Source organism: Manacus vitellinus, unplaced genomic scaffold (assembly GCF_001715985.3).
Source record: "Manacus vitellinus isolate BGI_N305 unplaced genomic scaffold, ASM171598v3 scaffold_3_pilon, whole genome shotgun sequence".
NCBI classification, from domain to species: domain Eukaryota; kingdom Metazoa; phylum Chordata; class Aves; order Passeriformes; family Pipridae; genus Manacus; species Manacus vitellinus.
Window position 1 is genome coordinate 39479439 of NW_021940535.1, and position 23413 is coordinate 39502851.

At 38.8% G+C, this 23413-nt stretch overlaps 1 protein-coding gene across 3 annotated transcripts in view; it reads left to right on the plus strand.

Annotated features, from left to right (window-relative positions):
* Window positions 1-21716, plus strand: part of ACBD5 (acyl-CoA binding domain containing 5) — a 29124-nt gene extending 7408 nt beyond the window's left edge. For 2 of the 3 annotated variants that reach the window (XM_029961919.1, XM_029961920.1), the window contains 8 exons: window positions 8577-8714; window positions 9433-9633; window positions 10358-10464; window positions 12467-12743; window positions 13981-14180; window positions 15768-15818; window positions 16104-16213; window positions 19468-21716. In XM_029961919.1, coding sequence (XP_029817779.1) covers window positions 8577-8714; window positions 9433-9633; window positions 10358-10464; window positions 12467-12743; window positions 13981-14180; window positions 15768-15818; window positions 16104-16213; window positions 19468-19480 — 1097 coding nt within the window. In that variant the 3' untranslated portion in view covers window positions 19481-21716. Of the gene's footprint in view, window positions 1-8576; window positions 8715-9432; window positions 9634-10357; window positions 10465-12466; window positions 12744-13980; window positions 14181-15767; window positions 15819-16103; window positions 16218-19467 lie in introns of those variants that run through there. The other variant, XM_029961921.1, reaches the window with a different exon arrangement.
* Window positions 21717-23413: the final 1697 nt, after the last annotated feature.

The following is a 23413-nucleotide window of genomic DNA, read 5'->3' on the forward strand; positions in this document are numbered from 1 at the left end:
TATCTTGCTTCATATTGCACCTCCATCTTCTGGTCCATTCTGTTTTGAGTTTGCTTTCCATTCTTCCATCAAACTTTAATCTGTATGCAGATCATTACCTCATTATTTAAGAATTGCATGCCACTACTTCAAAATCAACAGTTTCTTGAATTAGTGAAAGAGATTGTCTTGAAGTTCTGTGTGTATCTGCTATGGATGTGTATCATCTCTAGCAGAGTGGCCTCAACAGAAAAATGTAGCCTTTTAAAGTTGAATTTCTACTCCTTGTGGTTTCATTTAAAATGTTAAATAGAAACCATTGAAATGCTGTCTCCCTGAATCAATAGAGCTCATGCCTCTTTATTAAAGATCACTAAAGCCTGATGTGCCAGAATTAAAGCGACTTGTAACATCTACTAGAAAACAAGGACAAATTTACCAGATCCAGACTTGAATGAGTTGGTAAAGAACGGAAAATAGAGAATTCCCTCCAAAAATCTGAGGGTTATTTCGAGAGCATGTGACTTGGGTGGTGTTTGGAAATGTCATCCTGCAACTGTGTGAGGAGCTTGAGTTCTCTGTAAAGTTGTGTCAGTAGTCTCTTTCTGACAGGCATGAAGTACTTCTGTAAAGAGAAAATTATTGGTAAATTATTTTCAGATGCATGAAATACTGGACATCAAAGAAATGGGCCCCTAGCTGTCACAGCACTGCAGAAAAGAAGAGGTAACTCTTGCAGTATTACAGAGGGACCCTTTTGATTGCAGCTGCTGGAAGAATAGAGGGACTGTCATGTAAGGCGGATGGGTGCTTTGGAAGAGCAGTCTTACAACTTTTTGCACTTGCTAACAAATGCACAAGAAATCTGATGTCCAAGCCAATGCTAAAAAGGCAAAGAAGCTTTGAAGTACCATTGCTCAGTAAATTTGAAATCTTCAGAATGGGCACTTAAGCTTTCTTATGGTGCTATACCTGAGGAAACCAAAGGTGGGATAGAATTGTTACCCTAGTGGACTGATAGTGGGTAAAAATGTCAAGAGTTTCAGAGCCAACTCACCCTTCAGAATGTTTCCCTGAAAATGTTTGTGGATGTTTTCTTTTTTCTGGATGTGAGTAAATCCGAAGTGGGGCAAGAAAATCTGTACCTGGCAGGCCTACACTGAGTTAAGGTGTATGAACAACTAAGCAGAATATCTGGAAATTGTTCACAAGGTTTTCAGTAGAATTTTTCTGTGTACTCTTTCTGCTTTGTGACAAGGCATTTAATCTGTTTTAAAATCCTGCTTAATAAAGATGACCCTTTGCCTGTGTGCTGAGCAGTAGCAATGTTAGTAAGCCTCTGTGAAGACTAAATGTTCCCTCAAGTAATGACAAGTTACGCACTGCAGAGGCTGTGGAAAGTTTCAGCATTATAATAATCCTAAATTTTGTCATCCTAATGAGTGTTTTTCTTCTGAAAGCTTTGCTCCCAGCTGTGTTGCAGTTGCACCAGATGAAGGCCTTTTGAAGCAAGGTGACTTGTATTGCTGCTTATGCTGGTTTTGGGCAGTGCTGATTGCAGTATAGACTGCTCATGGTAGGAGCCCACACAGGGCACTGCTTCAGGAGCAGCTTGTGGGAGTGGCAGAAGCTGACCTGGCTTACAGGCAGTTACAGCTGTTTAACAATTTGGTTGGTGTCTTCCTGCACTGGATATGGGAGCTAGGTTTAAAAGACAATACTCACTGAGGTCTGTGTGCTTTTAGAACAAGCAAATACATGTAAACATTTGTATTTCAAAGTTAGTAAAGGACATAGTTCAGCTTTAAAAGCTTAATTATTACTTTCCAGGTAGAAATACTTTTCTTACTCTTAAATTCAGTATATTTTCCAACTGTGTTTCTTTAGATTGCATATAACAAGTTTATCTTTTCAAATAGTTTTGTTTTCTCAAGGACCACCTCAGGTTATTTTCAGCATCTTTACTTTCTAATGGAGCATTTAGTGGCATGCTCTTCCTGCTTGTGTGTGAGCCTTTACCTTGAAACACCCTCCTTTTGCTTCATAAATTCACTTTTTTTTGGCAGTTTGTCTTCAAAGATACTTGCTAAACAGATTTCTTTCCCTCTCCTTCTGCCTTTCTTCAGTAGGATTTTTAAGGAACTCAGTGGCTGTGAATCTTAGTCCTTTGTAAAAAGGGGAAAAAGAGCTAAAATTCCCGTTGCTCTTAAACTGCTGTGCTTTAGTAAGTTATGTTAGTGGCTGCACTACAGCCAGGAGGTGCATTAAGGCAGGGTAAGTGTGGGGCAGGAGGGCTGATGGGTACGTGAGGTGTTTAGAATTCCATCCTTTCAACTTTTTCTCCTCTTCTAGTTTCCAGTGGTAAGCTAGTAGGCATAATCAAGGTTACAGATTATATTCAGGAAGGCTAGAGTGAAACTTATTAACAAAAATATTAGTATACTATCTCAGTAGTGTAACCTTCAAAAGCATCTAAAACATTCTCTTCAGTGTTTGCTGCAGGATGGGATTGTTATATAAGATTTAAGGGCTGGGCCAGCAAGTGCCAGTCAGTGGAGAGTATCAATGAGATGTGGATCAGTGTCTCAACAAGCTGTGGCTTGTCCTGTTGCAATATATGTCTGATTCAGGCTTTACACACCAAATCTGAGCCCACTTTGTGACTCAACTTCAAGCTGATGGCTTTATGTCAGTGCTGTCTAACTGTGTTCGAAATTAGGGCAGAGCATCAGTATAGCTCTAAGCCGGGGATATCAACAGCTCCTCTCTCATGCAGTGATCTGTCGCCACAGGGTGAGCAGCAGAATATCCAAATGTGAAAATGTGAGATTAAAAATTGTTTCTTTCAAAGTGGAGGGAGCTACGAGAAGATTTCTTTCATGAAAAGAAAAGCCTGTCTGTATTGCATTTCATGCTGAGTTGAGTCAGCAGTAACAGTTTTGGTGCGTAATTGATTGTTGAACTTGGATTTTTTTCCTTCCAGCCAGACAAGATTTCACTGCAAAACGGAAAATAAGTGTCAAAAGCTCTTCAGGTTTTGAGAATCTAGAAGATGTGTACCCACTTGCTATAAAATGCTGGTGCCTATTTTAGCTGTCTCATAGTTAAGCTCTTGTGATGAGAGAACTGAAATGCAGATTTCTCATAGCTCTATTCCACAAAGACAAGCTACAAAGAAGCAGTAGCTTCAGGTATGGGAGGCGGGGCAAGAACAGATGTGGGTAGTTGTATCTTGATTGCTGTCAGAAAAGTTCCCAGTGGAAACAGGCTGGTGTTTCATGTGTAACTTTGTTTAGCAAAAATAATTAATCATAGCCTCTAAGATGTATGGAAAAGCCATTTTTGTTATCTGTGAGGCTGGGTTTGATATGGGCTTTGTAAAAGCTGTTCAGCCAGTAGGCTTGAAGCAGATGGCAGGAGAATATAATCTTATTTCCTTTTTGTTTGGTTTTTTTTTTTTTGTATAGTATAGAGCAAAACAATTTTTGATTCAGGCTACAATATGTAACTCATCAATGTGGCTTTGTGTTGTTTTCAAGCATAATTCAGTTTTCTTTACGGGGTTCCGAGTTCACTGTGCTCATGTTTTTTATTTTCTGGGACAAAACTGAAGAATCTAATAATGCTCCTCTCTACTTGCCATGCACAGTGAAAGGTCCAAATGATGACTGTATCTCTTCCACACAGAAGAGAGCTTAGCGAGTTCTGCTTGTTCTCCCAGAGGGAAGTAGTACCAGACTTGGGGACATCCTGGATCCTGGAATCATCTTACTATTCTTGCAAGTTACAATAAATATCTAAGAAGCAGCTGTTTTTCATGTCCATTCCCACATGCTGACTAAGGTGTTGACACTAAGCTGGCAAAGCCTGGATCCATTGGTCTTGCTGCACATGCACCATGTAACCGAGCTGCGTGTGCTTGGTGGCCCTGTACTCTGGACAGCCAGTGGCCTTCATGGAACTACTGCTGGTGCTGGGAATGCCTGTGGAGCAGCTGCTCTTCTCCCTGGGCTTCTCTGTCAGGAAATCCCAGGCAGGTTGTCTCTACTGGCAGAAGGCTCAGGATCGTCAGGGAGGAAGGAAATGTATCCAAGTCAACCCCCAAACTTGGTAACTTTATTTATATGGAATGTATTCTGAAAATTCAAGGGAAAAGGTACTGGTGATATGGATGGAGATGAGAAACTCCTTAGATACTGAAAAGTATCAAGGTCTAGGATGACTAGCCAGTAATCCTAAATACTGTAATTGCAAGTTCATATAAATGTCTCAGAAGTTGCTGTTGTCTGTGTTTGTTCTTACCCACAAACTGTTGTTTTTGTGTTTATTAATGGTAAATAAAGACATGAGTATTGTTGATTAAATTGTATTATTAAATATACTGGCATTTCTTCGAGAGTAACAGCTTGAAAAGCACATAAGCAGAGAGAGGAGCGCTGACAAAACAAGGCTGTAGTCTTTTGGAGTATATTAAAAGAAAATAAAAAGAAGGATAGGCTTCTTTTTCTTAGGAAGAGCTGGCTGCCATGATCTGTGTGCTTACGCAGTACATTTTTTCAGAGAACTTGCACTTAATGCACTTAAAAGAGATAAAACTGTAGTAGTTAAAGGAATTCAGTATTTTTCTGTCTGTGTTTCTGACAGACCCTTCTAAAATCTCTTTTTATTTGTGATGGCAGCTTGTTCGAGTACTGTAGAACAGATGTTACAGAGCAGGCTCGGCCTCTGGAAATTTTCTTTGTAGTGTCCTATATTAAAAAGGATGGAAGGAAATGAGAGTATAGAAACCCTTGTTCTGGCTGAAGAGCTTATTGCTCCCAGATGCTTCCATGTGCCCCTCCTCTCTCACTGCAATCACTCCTTGCACTGCTTTGATACATCAGTTTCAAAAAGGAGGTGGAGATTTGTGTAACCAAGTGTATTGGAAAGGGCAGAGCACTGTTGCGCAAACCTGGAATTGAAGCAGGGAGCCTACTTGGGTTGGTATCAGGCATGAAACCCCAGGTGGTGATGGCAGGAAAAGAATTACAGTTACCTGATTATCAAAACAGTTTTGTACAGCACATAGGTCTCTTTGAAACTTAAAAATTTTGACAAACACAGGTGTGCAGGGAGATCCCTGTATAAGGTGATGTAAGTATAGGTCATGGAAAAAGTCTTAGTGGCTAAGACTTTGCTGCTATTGAGCAGATAGTGAAGTTGTGATATTTTACAAAAGCACATAATTTTTATTAGATACTGAAGACATACACAGCTAGTTAAACGTTTTATCATGTCTTTCATCTGCTGTCACTGGTGTGGCTCCTGGTCACTGGTGTTTTCACAGTATGTGAGAGGCTGTAGAACTTGTGTGAAGATGATACTGTGGTGTACTGAGCTAACCACCAGTACAGCTCCAGCAGTGCATGTTAATTTTGTATAAGAATTATATGCCTGTTCAGAAAAGAAAAATACAAGGCATTTAAGAAAAACCTGCTAGGCTAGGTTTTCTCTATAAAATGACCGTCAAGCTGGGGCTGATCCACAGATCCCAAACTCCCATCTAGGTAACAAAAATCGCCTTTGAATATGTGGAGAATTAGAAATCACATACTTATTTCTGAGAAACTTGGCCTCATTATTCAGAAGAACTGTAGTGCTGCCTTTAAAGAAATATATTTAGAATGGTTCATAGGAAATCTCTTAATAGAGCTGATACAAGAAAATAAACATCTAGTGAAAGCTTGTAGAGAAGCTGCATGTCTGTTCTTCATATCCTTTCCATCCTGCCATTTTCTTTTGTTAAATCCTTCTTTCTTCTGTTTTCATGTTGTTACTGTTATACAGCTCTTAGTATATAGGATTAAAAACCCTCAAACCCCATGCTCCAGGCTTTTACAGAAGAGAACTCCTTCTATTGCTACAGAGCGGTACAGCTTTGATTTAGAAAACTGTCACAAATCTCACAGTTTGATGTAGGCAGTGAGATGAAAGTAATAAACCAAGAGGAATTCTATAGTATCTAAACTAGGGCAACAGAAAAAGCTACTAACATTTTGCCTGCAGATGAAGTGAGTAAACGGAATAAAGGGGCTGGCTGAGTGGGATTAGCACAAACCAAGGTTTTAAAAGGTTACTTAACTTGTGTCATTCAAGTTAAGAAGATACATTGCCCAGGGGACAGCCATTAACCTACCAACAGGGCCAGCAGAAGTCACTACTAGTTGGCTCTGTTTAGTCTTTAACTCTGTCACCCCTGGGATTAGTCATCATATCTGGTTTCTTAGCAGATGCTCAAAGCAACAAGGAGGATGGCAGCAAACTGTGGTTTTACAATGTAGTAAAAGCAATTGGGGATGGATGGGATGAGGATAGGAGTGCAAGGGTTCTGAGGAAAAGCATACCATTGTGTGGCATTTCCAGTAGCCAAAACTCTGTACAATGATGTGTTCTTCAGAGCCTGCATCAAAGTGGTGTCTTTTTATGGTCTTTAGGAACACTGCTGCTAAGAATATCTCTGTGGAAGAAATATGATCCTGATGGATTTCAGTTATTCAGGTGTCCTGTGGTGTGATATAAATCTGTTGATACATTCTCTCAGTTCCTCCTCTTTATTTGTGTGTGATGTATCAGAAGTTTCCTCAAATGAATAATATTCTTACTGAAAGTAAGTGAAGAAAGAACATGCTTGAATGTTCAAAGACATTCTCTTCAAAAAGAAAAGAAATAAATCTTAGAAAAAAGCTTATGGTATATCTGTGGTTTTTTACAGTATCTATGGTAGGGTGAGGAGCTTTGCAGTTTTAATTTGCCATTCTTCACAGTCCAGCATTCCTCCTAGTCTTGTCTTTCCTGTTTACTCCCACGGCTGGGTAGGACACACAGATTATTGTGTCCCCACCCCCTCGTTGTTCAAAGGGAAGGGTGATTTGTGCCCTCCCATGCCAAGGGAGCTGTGTCTGTGCCTAATGCTCATGCTGTGAGGACAGAATTGCTGCCTTATCCTTCTCATGTTGCTGCTTCTCACAAAAACATCTCAACAACTGGGATTCACAATTAATGAAACATGATTGTGAGAAATAAACTGGGAATATTTTGGATTTCAATTTTGTGAAACATTTCATTGCAAATTAGCAAGTGTTCTTCAGTGAGGAGAAAATGAGCAGGTGATAGCTTATATTCTTGTAGTTGAGAGGATGGACAGTTGCTTTTCCAATTCTGTTTTTATAATAAAGAAGTGGGTTTTTTTAATCTTCAGATAAGAGTTGGATTACATCAATCTAAAATAGTGATGCAAGGTGTCCACAGAAACCTTACCTTGCAACAAAACTAGGGTGAACATAATATTTAACATATTCATTATTACTATACAGTAAGTTATTTTGCATTTTTACTTTTTTGAAGTGCTGTGGATAAGCTTGGAAACTAGAGGAATGTGGGAAGGCTCTTCACTGGGAGGTTAAAGCAGAAAAACCCCTTAGCTCTAAATTACCATGCAGCACAGAAAGTAGTGAAGCTGGTTTGGCAACTCCAGTATAATTGGATATCATTTTGCTGTTTAATGTTAAGCCTAAATGTAAGAATTAATCTCTCAAGGTTCTGACAAGGGAATGTAGAAATTATGCAAATGGAATGCTGTGGTGACAATTAAAACAGTCAGATTTCAGCCTTGGAGTCAAAATGTAAATTGTGCGAGTGTCTTACAGAAACTGCCCCCTCTTTGTACCTTAATCACTCTGTCCTAACATAGGGAGTTTAAATGATCATCAGGATGTGTTTGACCATATGTGTTTGACCAGAGGTGGTAGAATTGTCCTTTATATACTCCATATTTTTAAAGAATTGTTACCTTGCAATTCCTCATACAGTCAGAGTAAATTGTTTGTGATCCTTGGAGTGATCAAAAATGTAGAAAGCAAGGATTTAGCAGTTACTTTGTCTATTTCAAGATTTATTTTTTTTAATATTTATGAAAGAATGCTCAGTGTATATATTAATTTTGTCAACTTTTGCACTGCAATCAGAGAATTTATTTCCATATGCCCTTTGCTAGATAAAGATCTGTATAAACTTTAGTCTTACCCTTTTTTGTGACTGCCTAGATTACAGCAAGAGATGCATGAAACACCATCTTTACCTTACTCAGAATTGTGTTCACATAATTGAATAGAATGTTTCGAAATTTGCCTTTGAATTGAGAACAGTTTTGAAGCATTTCAGCCCAGAAGGGAGCTTCTATTAAAACACTGACTTCTTGGTTTCAAATAACATGGCCACATCAGTCCCAGCTAAAATGTTACTGCAGCTGTACCCTAAATACAGTAATAGTCTTGGTCTGAGACTGGGTAGTGAAAGTGGCCTCCTGTCTGTTCCCAGGGGGCTTTCTCAGAGTCACTGAGAATCTTTGCACCAGCAGCCAGGCACTCAGTAATGGGCCACAAAAGAGAAACTCTAAATCACTTAAGAAAGAGTTTACAGAAATGAGCTGCTGTTACTTGGTACAGCTTCTAATATGGAAGTAGTTTTGTAGAACTATGGCTGATAGTTTGAGGGGGGAGTGGTTACATGCTTGTTTCTTTTAAAATACATCTTTTTTTCTTCTTTGATTTTTTTCTTAGACCTCAGTAATGTCATGAATTCCACTTCAAATATAAAGGCTGTAAATGGAAAAGCTGAAAGTAGCGACAGTGGAGCGGAATCAGAAGAAGAGGGGCTTCGTGAAGAGGAAGAAAAAGAACTGCAGATAAATGGAAAGGGTATGTTTTCTGGACCATTGTCTCTGCCAAAGTTATTCTTAACCACCTAAATGGCAAAAAATCCCAAAGAACCATGGATGTTTTTCAAGAGAATTAGGTGCAAATACATGTGTATGCCTGTGTGAACAATGTCTGTCTCTCAGCCTAGGTTATAAGAATTAAAACTAGTACAGATTTTGTGAGCTATGCTGTACAGTTTTTCACTTGTGTGGCAAGTTCTGTCGGTAGGTTAGATAAACATCTGTACCCTTTATTGTTTTGGGTTTTGTTGCCAGTGCTTTTTGTAAGAGCTGTGAATGGCTACATGGCCTGTAAGTGTAGCATTGAAAATTACTTCTTTTTTTCTTCAGAGAAAATAAAACAGAACTCTCAATGTGACTCATTTAGAGGGTCCATAAAAAGTTTGATGCTGGAAACACCATCTAGTGAAAACCAAGGACATTAGGATTATTATTTAGTTTAGCAGAGAGACCTGCTTTGGATTTGCTTACTTATGTTTTAAGTATCATCTGCTCTTTATGCAAACTAAATTTTATATTTATGGTTTTTACAGGAACAGAACAATCCACACAAATGTGAATCCAGGAGCATTTACATGTTTTGTTCTGCAGATACATTATACATACAGTCCATTAGAAAGTGAGCTACTTGAAGAAATATATTTTGAGCTATTAGGTGCATAGCTTTCTCTTTGCAAAGTTCTCTTGTTCTTTTACAGACTATAAGAATGCGAAACCCGAATCAGCAGCTGCTAAGGATTTGGAAGGTGTTGTTAGGAATGGCTGTTACAAGGACAGCTTTATCACAGATATGCAGAATGGCATCCAGACCAAATCTGCCTTGAATGGCTTGAACCCAGAGGAAGAAACAAATAAAGAGGAGCCAAGCCTAGAAATAGCTAATAACAGTGCTCACCAAGGTATTGTCCTTACAAGACCACATTTTCATTTGCACATGTTTTTAATGGAAAATACTCTTTTCTTGAAAGCTCAGTCCTGGGATTCAGAGACTAGCAGTGGTGTCTCAGTTGCAGAAACCTCAAGACAGAAAACTCAAAAAAAAAAAGGAATTAATTCCAGTTCAAAATAAGGCTTTCTCTTAGGATCTCCTACAGAAAGAGAGAAGAATTGAGAAACAGAGGGGCCCAAACCCATAGAAATAGAATTGTTTTCTTGTATATCATTATGCTACCGAAGTGAATACTGTTGGCCTTTGAGAGTGAATCTGTAGTAAAATAAAAATCACTAATATCATATTTATCGTTCTCAGAGGCTGAACATGTTATAAATGCCAGTTTGTTGAAACTGAGGTCTAAATATATAGTTTTAAAACTAACATAACTTCAGGCAAAACTGCTTTTTACTGAACTAAGGAAGGAGAGTGGAGTGAACAGGGTAAAATTAAAATTTATAATACAGAAATGTCAGTGTGAGGTATAGTTTTCCCACTAGTAAATGGAAAAATAAATATAATTCCTATATTAATATGACCTCTTTATTCAGAATTTAAGTTTAGGATGACAATCATAGATAAAAGGGCTGTGAATTGAGGCTCACATTTTAACTCATTGCTTTACTCTTTGCCAGGGTTGTCTCAACTGACTCACATTTACAAAGAATGTGTGCTATCCCCTTTCCCTACAGGTGCAAGTGAAGACAACACTGAAGAGATCTCAGCAACTCAGCACTTAACCAGTGATTCAGACAGTGAAGTTTATTGTGACTCTATGGAGCAACTTGGACTAGAAGAGGTATGGGATTTAGTAGTCCCTGTGTGTATTTTGGAACTGCTGTGCTTATTTTTAAATAGGCTCCTCTTTATCAGGTGAACATAGACATGGAGAGGTAAATGCTGTCTTTCTGTTTGAAATATTGGATTATGTTCTTTTTTTTGTCAGTCTTTTACAACTTGGTTACTGCTGATCTAAAAGCCTTGAAATTTTTGCCCTCAGAGAATTGAGGGGAAGGGATGAAAAACAACAGTACAAAGAAACAATTGTCAAAAACCCCAAAACAAACCAGTACAAAGAAACTAATATCTGTGCCCACAAATTAATTTAGGATCTCATAACATATGTAGGGAGCAGAATTCAGCTATTTCTAGGAAACAGGAAGTGTCTTTGTAACAATGACCTTTTTGCTTGCTCTTTTTCTGGCCTGATGAATCCTGTGTTTGTTTCTTAGAATAAATAAAGAGTAAGCCTTAGCAGGTGGCCTGTAGGCCAGTGCCTAAAAGTGGCCTAGGTCTAAAGAAGTGGGAGATAACAAGGATTTCTGTGTTCTCTTGTATTCTCTTCAGTCGTAATATACAGCTCTGACTTTCATCTAAAAGGTGGGCACCAACTGTGCTGCCATAGTTTTGACTGAATTTGTGCTCCTGCTCATTGTGTAAACTGCAGTCTTAGCTGCCTTACTGGCTTGGACCTCCTTCAGAGTTCCAGTTTAAGTGTGGACTTCATGAATCGTACTCAAACACTTTGTTTCCTGATTCTGGAGAGGAATCTGTGGATGATGCACAGGATCAGAAGGACCAGTAGGCACTCTAATATTTCATCATTCTCTTGTCTAGCTCTTTCCTGAGTAAGCAGAAAATTTTTTTTAACAAATTTTACCTGGTAATGAAGAATGTTGAGAAAGGTAATTTGATAGAAGTACTGCAAGCTGTCTTATCTAGGTGATTTCCCAATCATCTTGTTTATTGTTCAAGCTTGTTTGAGATTCATTAATTGAAGTGGGTGGATAATTTGTCAGTTTCCCAACCTCCATGAGAAAAGTTCTAGTTCTGCACAAAATAACAAATATTCAGGTATATGTAAATAAATATAAAGTAGAATTATAGATCAGTCAATTCAAACTAGAAGAGGTTCACTTAAATAATTAAATACAGCTTTTACTTGGAACAGATGTAGCAAGCACTCTGCCCTTCAGTTCTGGTGATCCAGGTTTTTGAACTGCTGTGTGACAAATTTGGGCAGCAGTTTCCATTTCTGCGTCCCTCCTTTTGGTTATTTTGGCTTTTCCATGAAGTTATTTTTCAGCTGAGATCCCCAGTCTGCTTCAACATTTGCTTGTGCAGGTGCTTGTCCTGGTCCTGAACAAAGGGTTGCTTGAGCCACTGTAAGGCTGTGCTGTTGCAGAATGTGTCATTGTGGCCTGAACAGCTCTTATGTCATCCATTTTTAGTGTCTTCCTGTGGTACCACTGATTTTGAGTGAGAAGTCAATAGAACACTCTGCCTTCCTTTTGTTTGGTGAGAGGTGCAGGTGCAGCCAAGCTGTTCTGAACAGGTTGATAATAAGCAAGGGGATCTCTTTGCCGTGAGCGCAGACAGTGCCTACTCAGGGTTGCTAATGGCATGTGACTTTTGACTGTGTGGCTCCCAAATTCGAGTTGAGACTGTTTCACTGTCTAGGAAGCAAAGCAGATTTTACAAGGAAAAACTGAACATTTTCAGATCTTAATGTTATGATTTAGTGATTATTAAGTATTACTGTATGTCAGAAATATCTAAAGAAATTCCAGTGGTATCACTGTTCTGAGAGTATTTGCTTCAAAGGCCCTTTCAATCTGAAAATGACATTTAGACAATAGTTAGTACATTCTATGGGAAAACAACTGTTCCCCTTAATAGAAAAGTCTTAATTATGGGCAAAATATTTTCTTAATGTGAAAGTAGAGATGATGTTTCTTCCTTTTTGATGGTAAACTGTCATATTTTACAGAATTTAATTACTTGCTAATGTTAATTTGTAGCCCTTGGAGATCATCACATCAGCTAAAGGATCTTTAAAGCATTCATCCCATTTCTTGGATGTAGATCACAGTCTTCTATTAGAAAATATGGATTTTCCAAGGCACACTTGCATGACTTACGGGAATCTCCAATCTGGAAATACTGGAGAGGGAATAGCTGAAGAACAAGGTGAAGTCAAATGTGGAGGAGAAGATGGCAAAGCCGGTAATGGGGGCCCTCACAAGGAGAAAAAAGGTGGAGAAAAAGCCAATTTCTACAGTATCAGAAGAGGGAGAGGTACTGTGCACACTGTGTTTGTGTTCCCCCTCTCCTCACTGCCATAAGTTACTGGTGCCTGACAAGAACTTCCCAATACTGTCCAATAAGAGAGTCATTTATATAGTGCTTCTGTCCTTCTCAGTAACAATAGATAACAAAATGCTAATTACAGTGGGTAACCTTATATTCCAGCTGCTGTTGTGGCACCTGGGTTTTTAGAAATGTAATCATCAAAACCAGCCTGTGCCTAAGAAGAGTTTTTTTAGAAGTTACATATTTATTGATAAATACATGTGCATTTATACCTCTGTGGTGGCTTATTTGAAACCATGGAATGGCTTGGAAAGGTGTGAGTGACACATTGTTTTGTATGTTATTGGAATGTTAGCCACACCTTTGAGTGATCCTGATACTATCCATTATGATTCTTAAAACTTAATGATTCTTAATCACATAATAGCCCAGATGTTCAATTTATGTTGGACCTCTGCTCTTTTTAATTCCATAATACTTCTAATACCGTCACCTAGGAGCAGCACCATATTCCAGTGATATGATCTGTAAAGTCAAGGATAAAATTATTTTTTCTTGTACAAAACAAAAAAAGGCAAAAAGTATTTTATTTGTATATAGCATGCCTTTTGTATGGCACCTATATGTAATCAGATGCAAAAATTCAAAAGAAAATCCAAGTAGAACATTTATGTTTAAAACTATTATGAAGAACATACTACAGTTTAACTATCTCCTCTCTTTTGTTGTTTTACTGAAGTTTGTTACTTGCAGGCAGAAACATGATATGCTAGTTGTAGTTGTATCTAGTTTAAGGGAGTATTGTAGGTTTCAAATAATTACCTTTCCTTGTCACCGTATTCTAGTGATCTTTGTTTTCCAGCTGAAGACTGCCAAATTTAGAACAGACCTATGCTTGATAATAAGACAGATCTTACTTTCTTTTCACTAGCGCAGAATTTACTGCTGAACTTGTCTGGATGCGAATTAATAGTTTTTTCCTAAATATTTTTGCAGTTCTAGGAACTTGAATGATACTGTCACACTGAGGCAGTAGGGAAACATCTCATGACATTTCAGTGACCTCCCAGTGCTTCTGAACTGTCTGAATACAACCTCTGATGAGGAGTACCACACTCCTGAGTGGAAACTGAGGGAGGAAAGTGAACTGTTAAACATTTTCAATAGAGTTGGTAGCCCATTCTGTGTTTTATGTTTCTGTTTTTTTTCTCCCTCAAAACAGGGCATAGACTTCAGCCTTTAGGAGACGGTTCCCAGGGTGGCCAGATGGGTAGTGGAGGGGACGGCGAGCGCTGGGGATCCGACAGGGGACCCCGGGGAAGCCTCAATGAGCAGATTGCAGTGGTGCTGATGCGGTTGCAAGAAGACATGCAGAATGTCCTCCAGAGGCTGCATATGCTGGAGGCAGTTACAGCATCACAGGTACTGTTCTTTGTAGTTATTCAGTTACTTTTTATGAAATGTCCTTGGACATTTGTGTGCTTTTTCAGATGGAAATTTCAGATGATATTTTCTTAAACTGTGAAGACATGTCAGTTACATTCTGTAGTTTAGTCCAACTTAAAATTTCCTATTGGTACCTACTCTCAGGAACACAATTCAGGACTCTTTTACATGTGAGCAAGAACATGTATTTCAACTTAGAAATTAACCATATATTATTTTACTGATCTCTGATCAGACTAATCTTAGCCATAGTTATTGATACACATTACACAGTCACTATATATGGAGATTCCATAGTTAATGTTAGTAATACATGATCCCAGAGAATTTCTTCATCACTAGATCTCAAAGTATTTTCAAAGGAAGTGAGAAATTATCTTAATCTTTCAGACTGGTGAATGTTTGCAGGCAGAACTTCTGATTCCATTTTTCAGTTAGCAAGACTGATTCTTCACAGCTGTCTTTCCTCATGAAGTAATCCAGCTTTCTTGGAATTTCACATTATGTACACAAGACAGGCAAAGGAAGTCTTAAGTAATTGTAGATATTTACTGATGTAGTGTTTCTTTTTCCTTCTGTTTCAATGGAAATACTGTGTCTTCAGGAGAATAGAACATGTGAATATAGTTGATTCAGAAACCTGGAAATGTTTGGTTTTGTTTGACTTGCTGATACATTCTGATCTACCTGAGATGAGAGAGCTGTACAAGCAGTATCCTATGGGATGCACATATTCCAAATCTAAGGCAGCTAGGGAAAAGGATTTATTAAAACCATGATTTTGCTGCATCACAGCTATCCCAGAATCTAATGTTTTGAATACAGATTGATTTTCTTTTTTTGCCTGAGCAATATATGAAGAAATAGTAAAAGATTGTTCTCCAGCAGTTCATGCTGTGCTTGCTACCCATACCTAAGGAGAAACAGCAGCTTCTGTTTCACACTTAAATAAGTTAAGAAAGACCTAGAAAACCAGCTGCTTTGTTTTTGTGGAAGCACCACAATAGTGTATGGGAATAGTCTTGAAAAGTTTCTGGTACTTTCATTTTCAGGATTGTATGGAAGATATGGAAGATCTGAATCTCTTTTCTTTAGAATCTCTTTCCTCTTGGTGTTAGACATGGCTGTAGCTGTAGCTCAGGGCAGACTAAAACAGTGCTTTGACCTCAGTATAGAGTAGTGTTGAAACATGTCATCATGCAAATTAAGCTGGTGGGATTTCTGCTCTGGGTCAGAACTGGGACTGGACCAGATTTGAGGAAGTTGCAATGACAGGTTGAACAAGGGGGCCTTCACAAACTGTAAAGAGGTCCAGTAAGTGCACTGACTCATTTTCTAAGACACAAGAGATGTGATAAAAATGCTGTAAAGAGTAGTGGAAACATCAGAGGTATGTGGTGAAAGGGGTGTTGCATCGGAGTCGTTCTGTGCATTAAACTGTGATATATACAGATTGCAAAGCCTTCACAAGATGAAAACCCTCATATTCTTGTTTTGTGAAGCAGAAAAATTTTAATTGAAGTTTCCTTTTTTATACTTACCAGCCTTTGTTTGTATTTAAAGGCAAAATCTGCAACACCACAGTCAAATTACCAGCCCGCCTCCTCTGTCAAGGTAAAATACTGTTTTTACTATTTGTAAAAAGCATTGTGAACTGTGAAAAAAGATGAGCTGAATATTTTATCTCTAGCTCTTGGTATGTGCTTTTTGTATTGTCTCTTCCTTGACTAGGAAATAAAAAATAATCTGTCTGAAGAAATTACTTGATAGATTAATCTTTTCTTCTGGTATTATTTTCTACTTTGGTACTGTAGCATTTGAAGTGATTTAGAATTATACAGGTGGTATTCAATATGTGCACACAGATTGCTGACTGGAATTTTTTTCTGTTTTCCTTAGAAACCATCATGGTGGCCCTTTGAAATTTCTCCTGGTATTTTAGCTTTTGCTATTGTATGGCCATTTATTGCCCAGTGGTTGGTACATGTGTATCTTCAAAGAAAGCGAAGGTAAAGATGTGCATTCAATAGGACCCATATACTGTGTTTCACCTGTTTTAAACCAACATATGGTATACTGTGTTACTTAGACAGGGCATAAAATTCTCTGCCTTGAAAGTATTGGTTAATTTGACTTTATATGTGGTAGGCTTTACATGTGGCAACTTAGGCTAAATCTGTGAAATGTGATGCAGGGTAAATAATTTCAGCGAGCATACACAAGTGGGTGAGGCTGGATAGCTTGGAAACATCTCCATGACATTCTTTGATCCCCTTACTCCTGATATCCTCTTGAGCTATTTTCACTGTTTCTAGACTTTCCAGTCCCCTTGTGCCATGAGAAGTTTTTTTCCTATCACGACCTTTGTGGAGTGCCACCTGTCACCTATTTCTTATTTAACATCTACCAGTACCTTACTGTGATATTTTTATATCATCTACTTTGATTTCCTTCAGCTGAAGGACAGTTGTACTCTCATCTTGCCTTTTCTCTCAACTCTCCAAGCATCAGAAGATTGAGTGTTCTCTAGTGGCTGTCTACTTCAGCCTCACACCTGACTTGGTTGGCTCAATATGCTCTTACCTTTTATGTTTTTTTCTTCTGTCAGTCTGCAGACAGTTTGTATGTGTGTAGATCATAGGAGAATTAGCTAAAATTGATTTAGCTTTTTGATGTTTGATAGTTTTCATGGTATAGTTTTCTCTCACACAGTAAATCACAGAAACACAGAGTGGTTGAGGTTGAAAGGGGGCTCTGCAGCCCATCTGGTCCAACCCCCCCTACTCTACTAGGGACACCTGGATGGAGCTAGTTGTCCAGGACTGTGTACAGGCAGTTTTTGAATATCTCCAGGGAGAGAGACACCACCACCTCCCTGGGCAACCTGTGCTAGTGTTTATCTCTCCTCAGTGCTGCTCCAGTCCTTTAATCATCTTCATGGCCCTTTGTTGGTCTCTCTCCAGTTTGTCCATGACTCCCTTGTACCCAGAAGTGGACACAGCACTCCAGGTGTGGCCTCTCCAATGCCCAGTAGAGAGGAAGGATCACCTCCCTCAACCTGCTGGGAGGATAATGCAGCCCACAATACCACTGGCCTTTGCTGCAAGGGCAGGTTGCCAGCTCATGTTTAACTTGATGTCCCCTTGGATGCCCAGATCCTTTTCTGCCAAGCTGCTTCCCAGCTGGGCAGGCCCCGGCATGTACTGGTGGCTGGGATTGTTTCTCCCCAGGTGCTGGACTTGGCATTTCCCCTTGTTGTACTTCATGAGGTTCTTGTCAGCCTGTTTTTCCAGCCAATTGTGGTCCCTCTGGATGGCAGCACCACCCTCTGGCATATCAGCCACTCCCAATTGTGTGTAATGTAGAGATTGCTGAGGGTGCACTCTGCCCCATCATCCAGACCATTGCTAAAGGTGTTTCACAGGACTGGCCCCAGCACAAACCCCTGGCATCACCGCTAATTACTGACCTCCAGTTAGACTCCTGTCACTGATCATCACTCTTTGGGCCCAGCCCATGGAACTGTAAACAATACACCACCCACAAAGGCTGCAAGTCTGCCAGGGAGTTTGGCTCAGAGCTGTCATTGGGAGCGTTGGTGTTACTGCTCTGTCTGATGAAAGAGATTGCACTACTAAGGCTTTCGGGCAGTTACGCACATTTTGCTCATTTTCTCTACTTGTTAAATGGAGATTTCCATTTCATCAGCAAGGACAAAGTTGGTTTTTTTAAATCAACACAGTTTTTTTTAGTATCTTATGTGAAACACTTATGATGTTTTGCTAATTGCTCTTGCATGGCCATGTTCTCTTGCTCTCTCTTTGAACAGTTGCTGTTCTTGCAAACCTTTTTTGATATCTGTTCTCACCTCTGTAGCACCCTCAATCCATTCACAGGTTCAGTGAGAAATCAGTTGTTAGAAAAGCACCCTTACCAGCAATTTTTCTAATATATTGTCCTAGTGATTCAGAGCTTAGATGAGTAAAAAAACGGTACATTACTTTTAGTTTGGATTTGTCTAACTTCAGTTTTCATTCATTGGATTTTCCTAGATCTTTATCTATGGGACAAAGAGCCCATGGTGTGTTTTCCATGAGTACTTTATTGCTATCACCAAGTCATCTTGTGGTCTCTTTCTTAAAACAAATGGAGCAACTGGAATCTCCGTTTGTTTTCCAGTCTTGGGATGATTCTCGTGGTCCTTACCGAAATGTTTCAGTTTTTCAACATTCTTTTTGAGTTCAGGATTCGTACCACATTGTGTACCACAGTATGAGACACAGATATAGCACAGCCCCACGTTTTGTTTACTCATTCATGGATTGTACTGAGATGAACTTCAAGAACAGAAACTAAAGAATTTTCTGTGTTCTTCAGCTTTCTCTCCGTTTCTGACAGTCTGCCCATAGCCAGAATTTAAGGACTATCTGCTTCTTCATCACTTCTCCGTCTGCAGTTCCATCTCCTTTAGCAGTGTGTGGGAAGTTGATCAAGTACACTCAGTGAGAAAATGGAATTGCAAAAACAAGTCCTTCTTTGTTGTCCCATTGCCAGTTTCATCTTGTACTCTGTTAAGGTGTGCAAGCTCTTAGGCAACACCTGTATTGTGCCTGTATTGATCATGTCTGTGTACTTCTGGTTTTAAAGTACATAAACTGTCCTGGAGCAGAAGCTGGGAGTCTGAGCTGAGGTTTTCTCATCCTGCAGCTGTGGAGCTATAACTCCTGAACTCTTTTGCACAGTGGAGCAAATTCTATGGAATTGGTGGAGGGACGGCTTTCTGTAACCAACAGCTTTGTGTTTAGCTCGTGTCCCTGGGCAGGGGTAGCTCAGCTCTCTCCCAGCACCTCTTAACCTGTCTCCTGCTCCTTTATGGGGAACTTAATGCTGAAAATTTGGGTACTTGTATTGGAGCCTTCACTGAAGAAGGCTTGAAAACCAGATCACAGATAGAAATATATTTTTAATTCAGCTCATGGTTTTAGAACCCTCTAATTGTATGTTTTCTGGAGTCACTGGCAAAACAGCTCTAAAGTGTTGCTGTGCTGTGAGCCAGCACGCCACTGACTGATGTGGTCAGGGACTGTTCTGAGGAATTCCATCTTCAGTTCAGAGTTCTTAGTGAATTTTGTACTTGAAGCCATGTAATGTTTTATCTGATTAGAAATAATTTACATGTAACTTCAGTTAATTTGTTTGTTTAGACAAATGAAAAATTGTCTCCTATGTGAAGGTACATTAAACTATTTGGTTCCTCTTCTAGAAAACTGAACTGAGAATTCATGGCTTTGCATAAGGACTTCTAGGAGAAGATGGCCCTGGAAAGCAAAGGAATTCTGAATTCTCATAGAATCTCAGAATCTGGGATGATATTCCTTATGTTACAGTAATAATTTGTACTACCTTTGAGCTAAACATTTAAGGACTAATATTATTGAAACTTGAATGATTCACAGCTCCTAGGTTGCAAATAAATTTAATAATTCCATCCTCAAAACCATACGAACATTAATTATTTTGGAATGTGCTTGTGGATGGGCCTTCAGTAATTACTGGCCTTGCTGATGTCAGCTGAGGAAGAGAATAACATCTCTGTAAAAGAATAAGTTAAAAATATGTAAAACTATCACTTTAACATAGAAATAATTTTACAATCCCAACTTCCCTGCTTGTTTTTCCACAGGGTTACATAATACCAGGTGAAAGCTCTAATAAAGTATGAATTCAATACGTTGCAAGCTGTTGGAAATATGCAACATAGCTCTGAGGAATCTACTGGTTATTTTTTGCTGCTAAACAAGTGTGGGGCAAATTTCCACGTAAATTGGTCATAAATGAAGTTGAATCCTTTACTTATCCTGTAAAATTGTAAAGGCAATTTGGGAATTTGTATATGTTCTGAAAGTTAGAGCCATTAATAACAGGTGACTGTCAAATACAAGTCTGGAAACAGTGTGTGGTACAAGGGATCCATGTAAAGAGGAGGCTGCACCTTATCTTTTTAACTTTGATAATTGTACTCTTGTTGACAACAGCTTATTTTAACTGAAATACATAGTTTAGGCACAAGGTGCTTTAAAATGAGATGAAAACTAGCTCTGTAAGTCTATCTCTAAGCTTTTAAAAAGCTCAGTGCACTCTAAGTTTTCTGTTGTCAGGTTGTGTTAAATTGAAGTAAGATTTAATCCATTGTGGACTTTTCTCAAGTCACATCTTGAAAAATACCAATTCTGGTATTTCTCTCTTATCCTTCTACTTACTTTCAAAACAAGACTTTTCAGCTAATTTTGGTGCTGATATTTCCCCCCCCAAGTATTTATTAACCAATATACAGATAAGAGTTACAATTCTGTCAAGTTTGCTTGACTAAAGCATGCTTTACAATTGATTTTAAAATAAATTAATATATAAGTTGTCTAAATCTCTGGAAAAGGCAAATGCACTAAAATTAGATTTGACAGAGAACTTAATAATTGCTATAAAGAATTATACCACAACATAATCCATGGTTAAGCTCTGAATCTTCAGAAACTTCATGATTATTGATGAACTTTCATTCTCCACGTGGACTACATATTACAGATAATTTTTAAGGAAAGTTTTTTTGTCCTTCCTGAAAATCTTTTATAGTTTGGAAAACATTTTTCATACAAGCTATACTGTATAAAAATGTAATCAGAGAATTTAATGTTTGTTTTACCAGAGAAATTTTAATCTTTTTAGTTACATGCAGGGTTTTTTTTAGTTACATTTCCCCTCTTCTGATTTTCTTACTGTAAAGCTGAATTAAAAATTAAATAAAATAGTTGTAATCTCTTTGAAGACTGCTGTAACAATTAGATGGGTTTGTGTGCCAGAGATGAGTTTTTGGCATGAGATACCCTGAAAACTCAGGTTTGAACAAAGCTTACCCTGGAAGGGAAGTGCTGCTGTGACCTGAAGCCCTTGTGCCCAAGCTTAAACTTTCTAGAGTGATTGACTTTTTACCACAAAAGATATAAATCATACAGGAAGGATAGTCTAGCTTGAAGGTCACATGAAAAAATAACCCCCCTGTCCTGTCTTCTGCCAGGACAAAGCACCCTGGAGAGCCTCCCTGGCTCAGAGCCGTGTTACACATAGATATCAAGCTCTTAGAGATGGGACAAACTTTCCCAAAGGTACTTAATCATTAACTTCCCCCTGAAATAAACGTGGGCTTGTACTATCCTTGTTATTTATTCATGTTTCAATAAATCAATCCCTTAATATTTTGTATTTTATCTTGAACTTTCTTAATGTTTACTAAATGGTGTACGTTGGATGCTGGGACTGTACAGAAGAGCCTGCTGGCTGCGTCATGAAGAATCGGTCTCAACCTTAAAAGTTGTAATACAAAACAACATCACTTTTATAACAATTTACTTGTAACTCAGAACTGGGCCTCAGCCTCTAGGGTTATCTCAAACTCACTGGGACTGGAACAGATTCCTAGTTAATTGGTATTTCAGATTAAAGGTAAGGAAAACTTGAGTGTTTGTTTTTTTTTTTTTTAAATCACCTCTCCCGTACAAAGAGACACAGCTTTACTGTGGAGGAAGTGGCATAAGCAGATCACTGGAGCTCAGAACTGGTATATATTGTTCAAGCCTGTGCTCTCCTCAGGAGGGCTGGCAGTCAAAGCAGTTCTGCACAGCACTGAAACAGCTTCGCCCAGCTCAAAATTGCACTTCTGAAGCAAATGTCAAGCTGGTTTCCTGCAGTGAGTCAAGCTTCATTTAAAAAGCAGAGGTTAGCTCTGTATAAAACCAGATTGGAGACATTCCACCCACTAAATGTTGATAATAGAACCAAAACAGAGCCAGATGTAAGTGTGTGTATGGTGCAGCTGTTCCATGCTCAGGGCCTTGTTTCTTCTCCTCCTCTGCTCCTGTGGCAGCACAGCAAGTGCTGAGGAGATGACCATCTTTTTTTTGAATCATTCTAGTTACCACAGAGGAGGAGGAGGGTCCCAGAAGGCATTCCAGGCCAGCTTAGGACTTTGCTCTCCTGCCATTAAGTACACAAATGTAGCTTCTACTAAAGACTGCAGACACAGGTTAGCAAGTTATGAACTGAAGGCCGTACACACCTGTACTAGAAAGTATTTGTTATTTCCCCTACACAAAATCTCTCCTTGCTGAGGTAGTAGGAAATGGAGTTTCCTTGTGTGAAATCCACTTCCCAGCAGGGTCAAAAGTATACCAGTTTAAAGAACAACAATATTTTATTTAATACAACATTTTTTTTTTAATATATTTACACAAAACGTGCAAAGTAAATTTTTTTGAGAGGAAAAGAATGCATTTCATTGCAAGAGTAACCATTGGTAAACCAGATCATGCTGAAATTGGAATCTCCTAACTCAATAACACAGGGCATTCAGCATCTTGGCCCCCGAACATTGCACTGTGCAGGGGAGCCCAACAGCAAGTAAGGGGTAGGAGTAACTGTCCAAGACTGCTATTTCTGTATAACAAAGTGTGACACTGATCTCTGCAGTAGTTCTTAGATGGACAGGCCTGTGCTAATGGCAGGTAAACTGTCTCCCAAGATAAACTGGAAGCTACAGTTTATATGTAGGTCATGCACATCAAGTTTAGGCCTTCAGGAAGCACCATGTAACAGCTGGAGTACTTGCAAAGTGATATGTTCCACAGCTTCTAAGGATCAGAAACTTTTGCCAGCTTACTTAATTATCTGTAAATAATTACTAATGAGAATGAACCTTAAATCTCTTCCAGCTACCACATTATAGCTTTTTGCACTTTTACCTGTAGTATTTCAAGTGATGCAACAAGTGAGGCAAAACTAAGAGTTAAGAGTTGACAAGGAATTCCATGTTGAACAACAAAGCTAAAAAACCACCAACCACGAACAAAACCACACCACAAACCCCAACAGTCAACATGTTACACTCAACTCCATGTTTGCTATAACCAAGATAAATGCAAGATACTGAAGAGAACGAGGTATTGCACATCTTCAGTGCTGATGGTGCAGAATTTAAGTTTTGGACACCACTGTAATGGTAACTTTATACTAAATATTTGGATTTGTCTGTTGGTCTATTTACTGTTCTTACAGAATCTATGTTTTTGTATTGCATTAATCAACAGGTAGAAAACTAACAATTTTCTTTTAGAATAAGGTTTTTACAGAAGCTTACTTGACCTTTGTGACTGATTCAG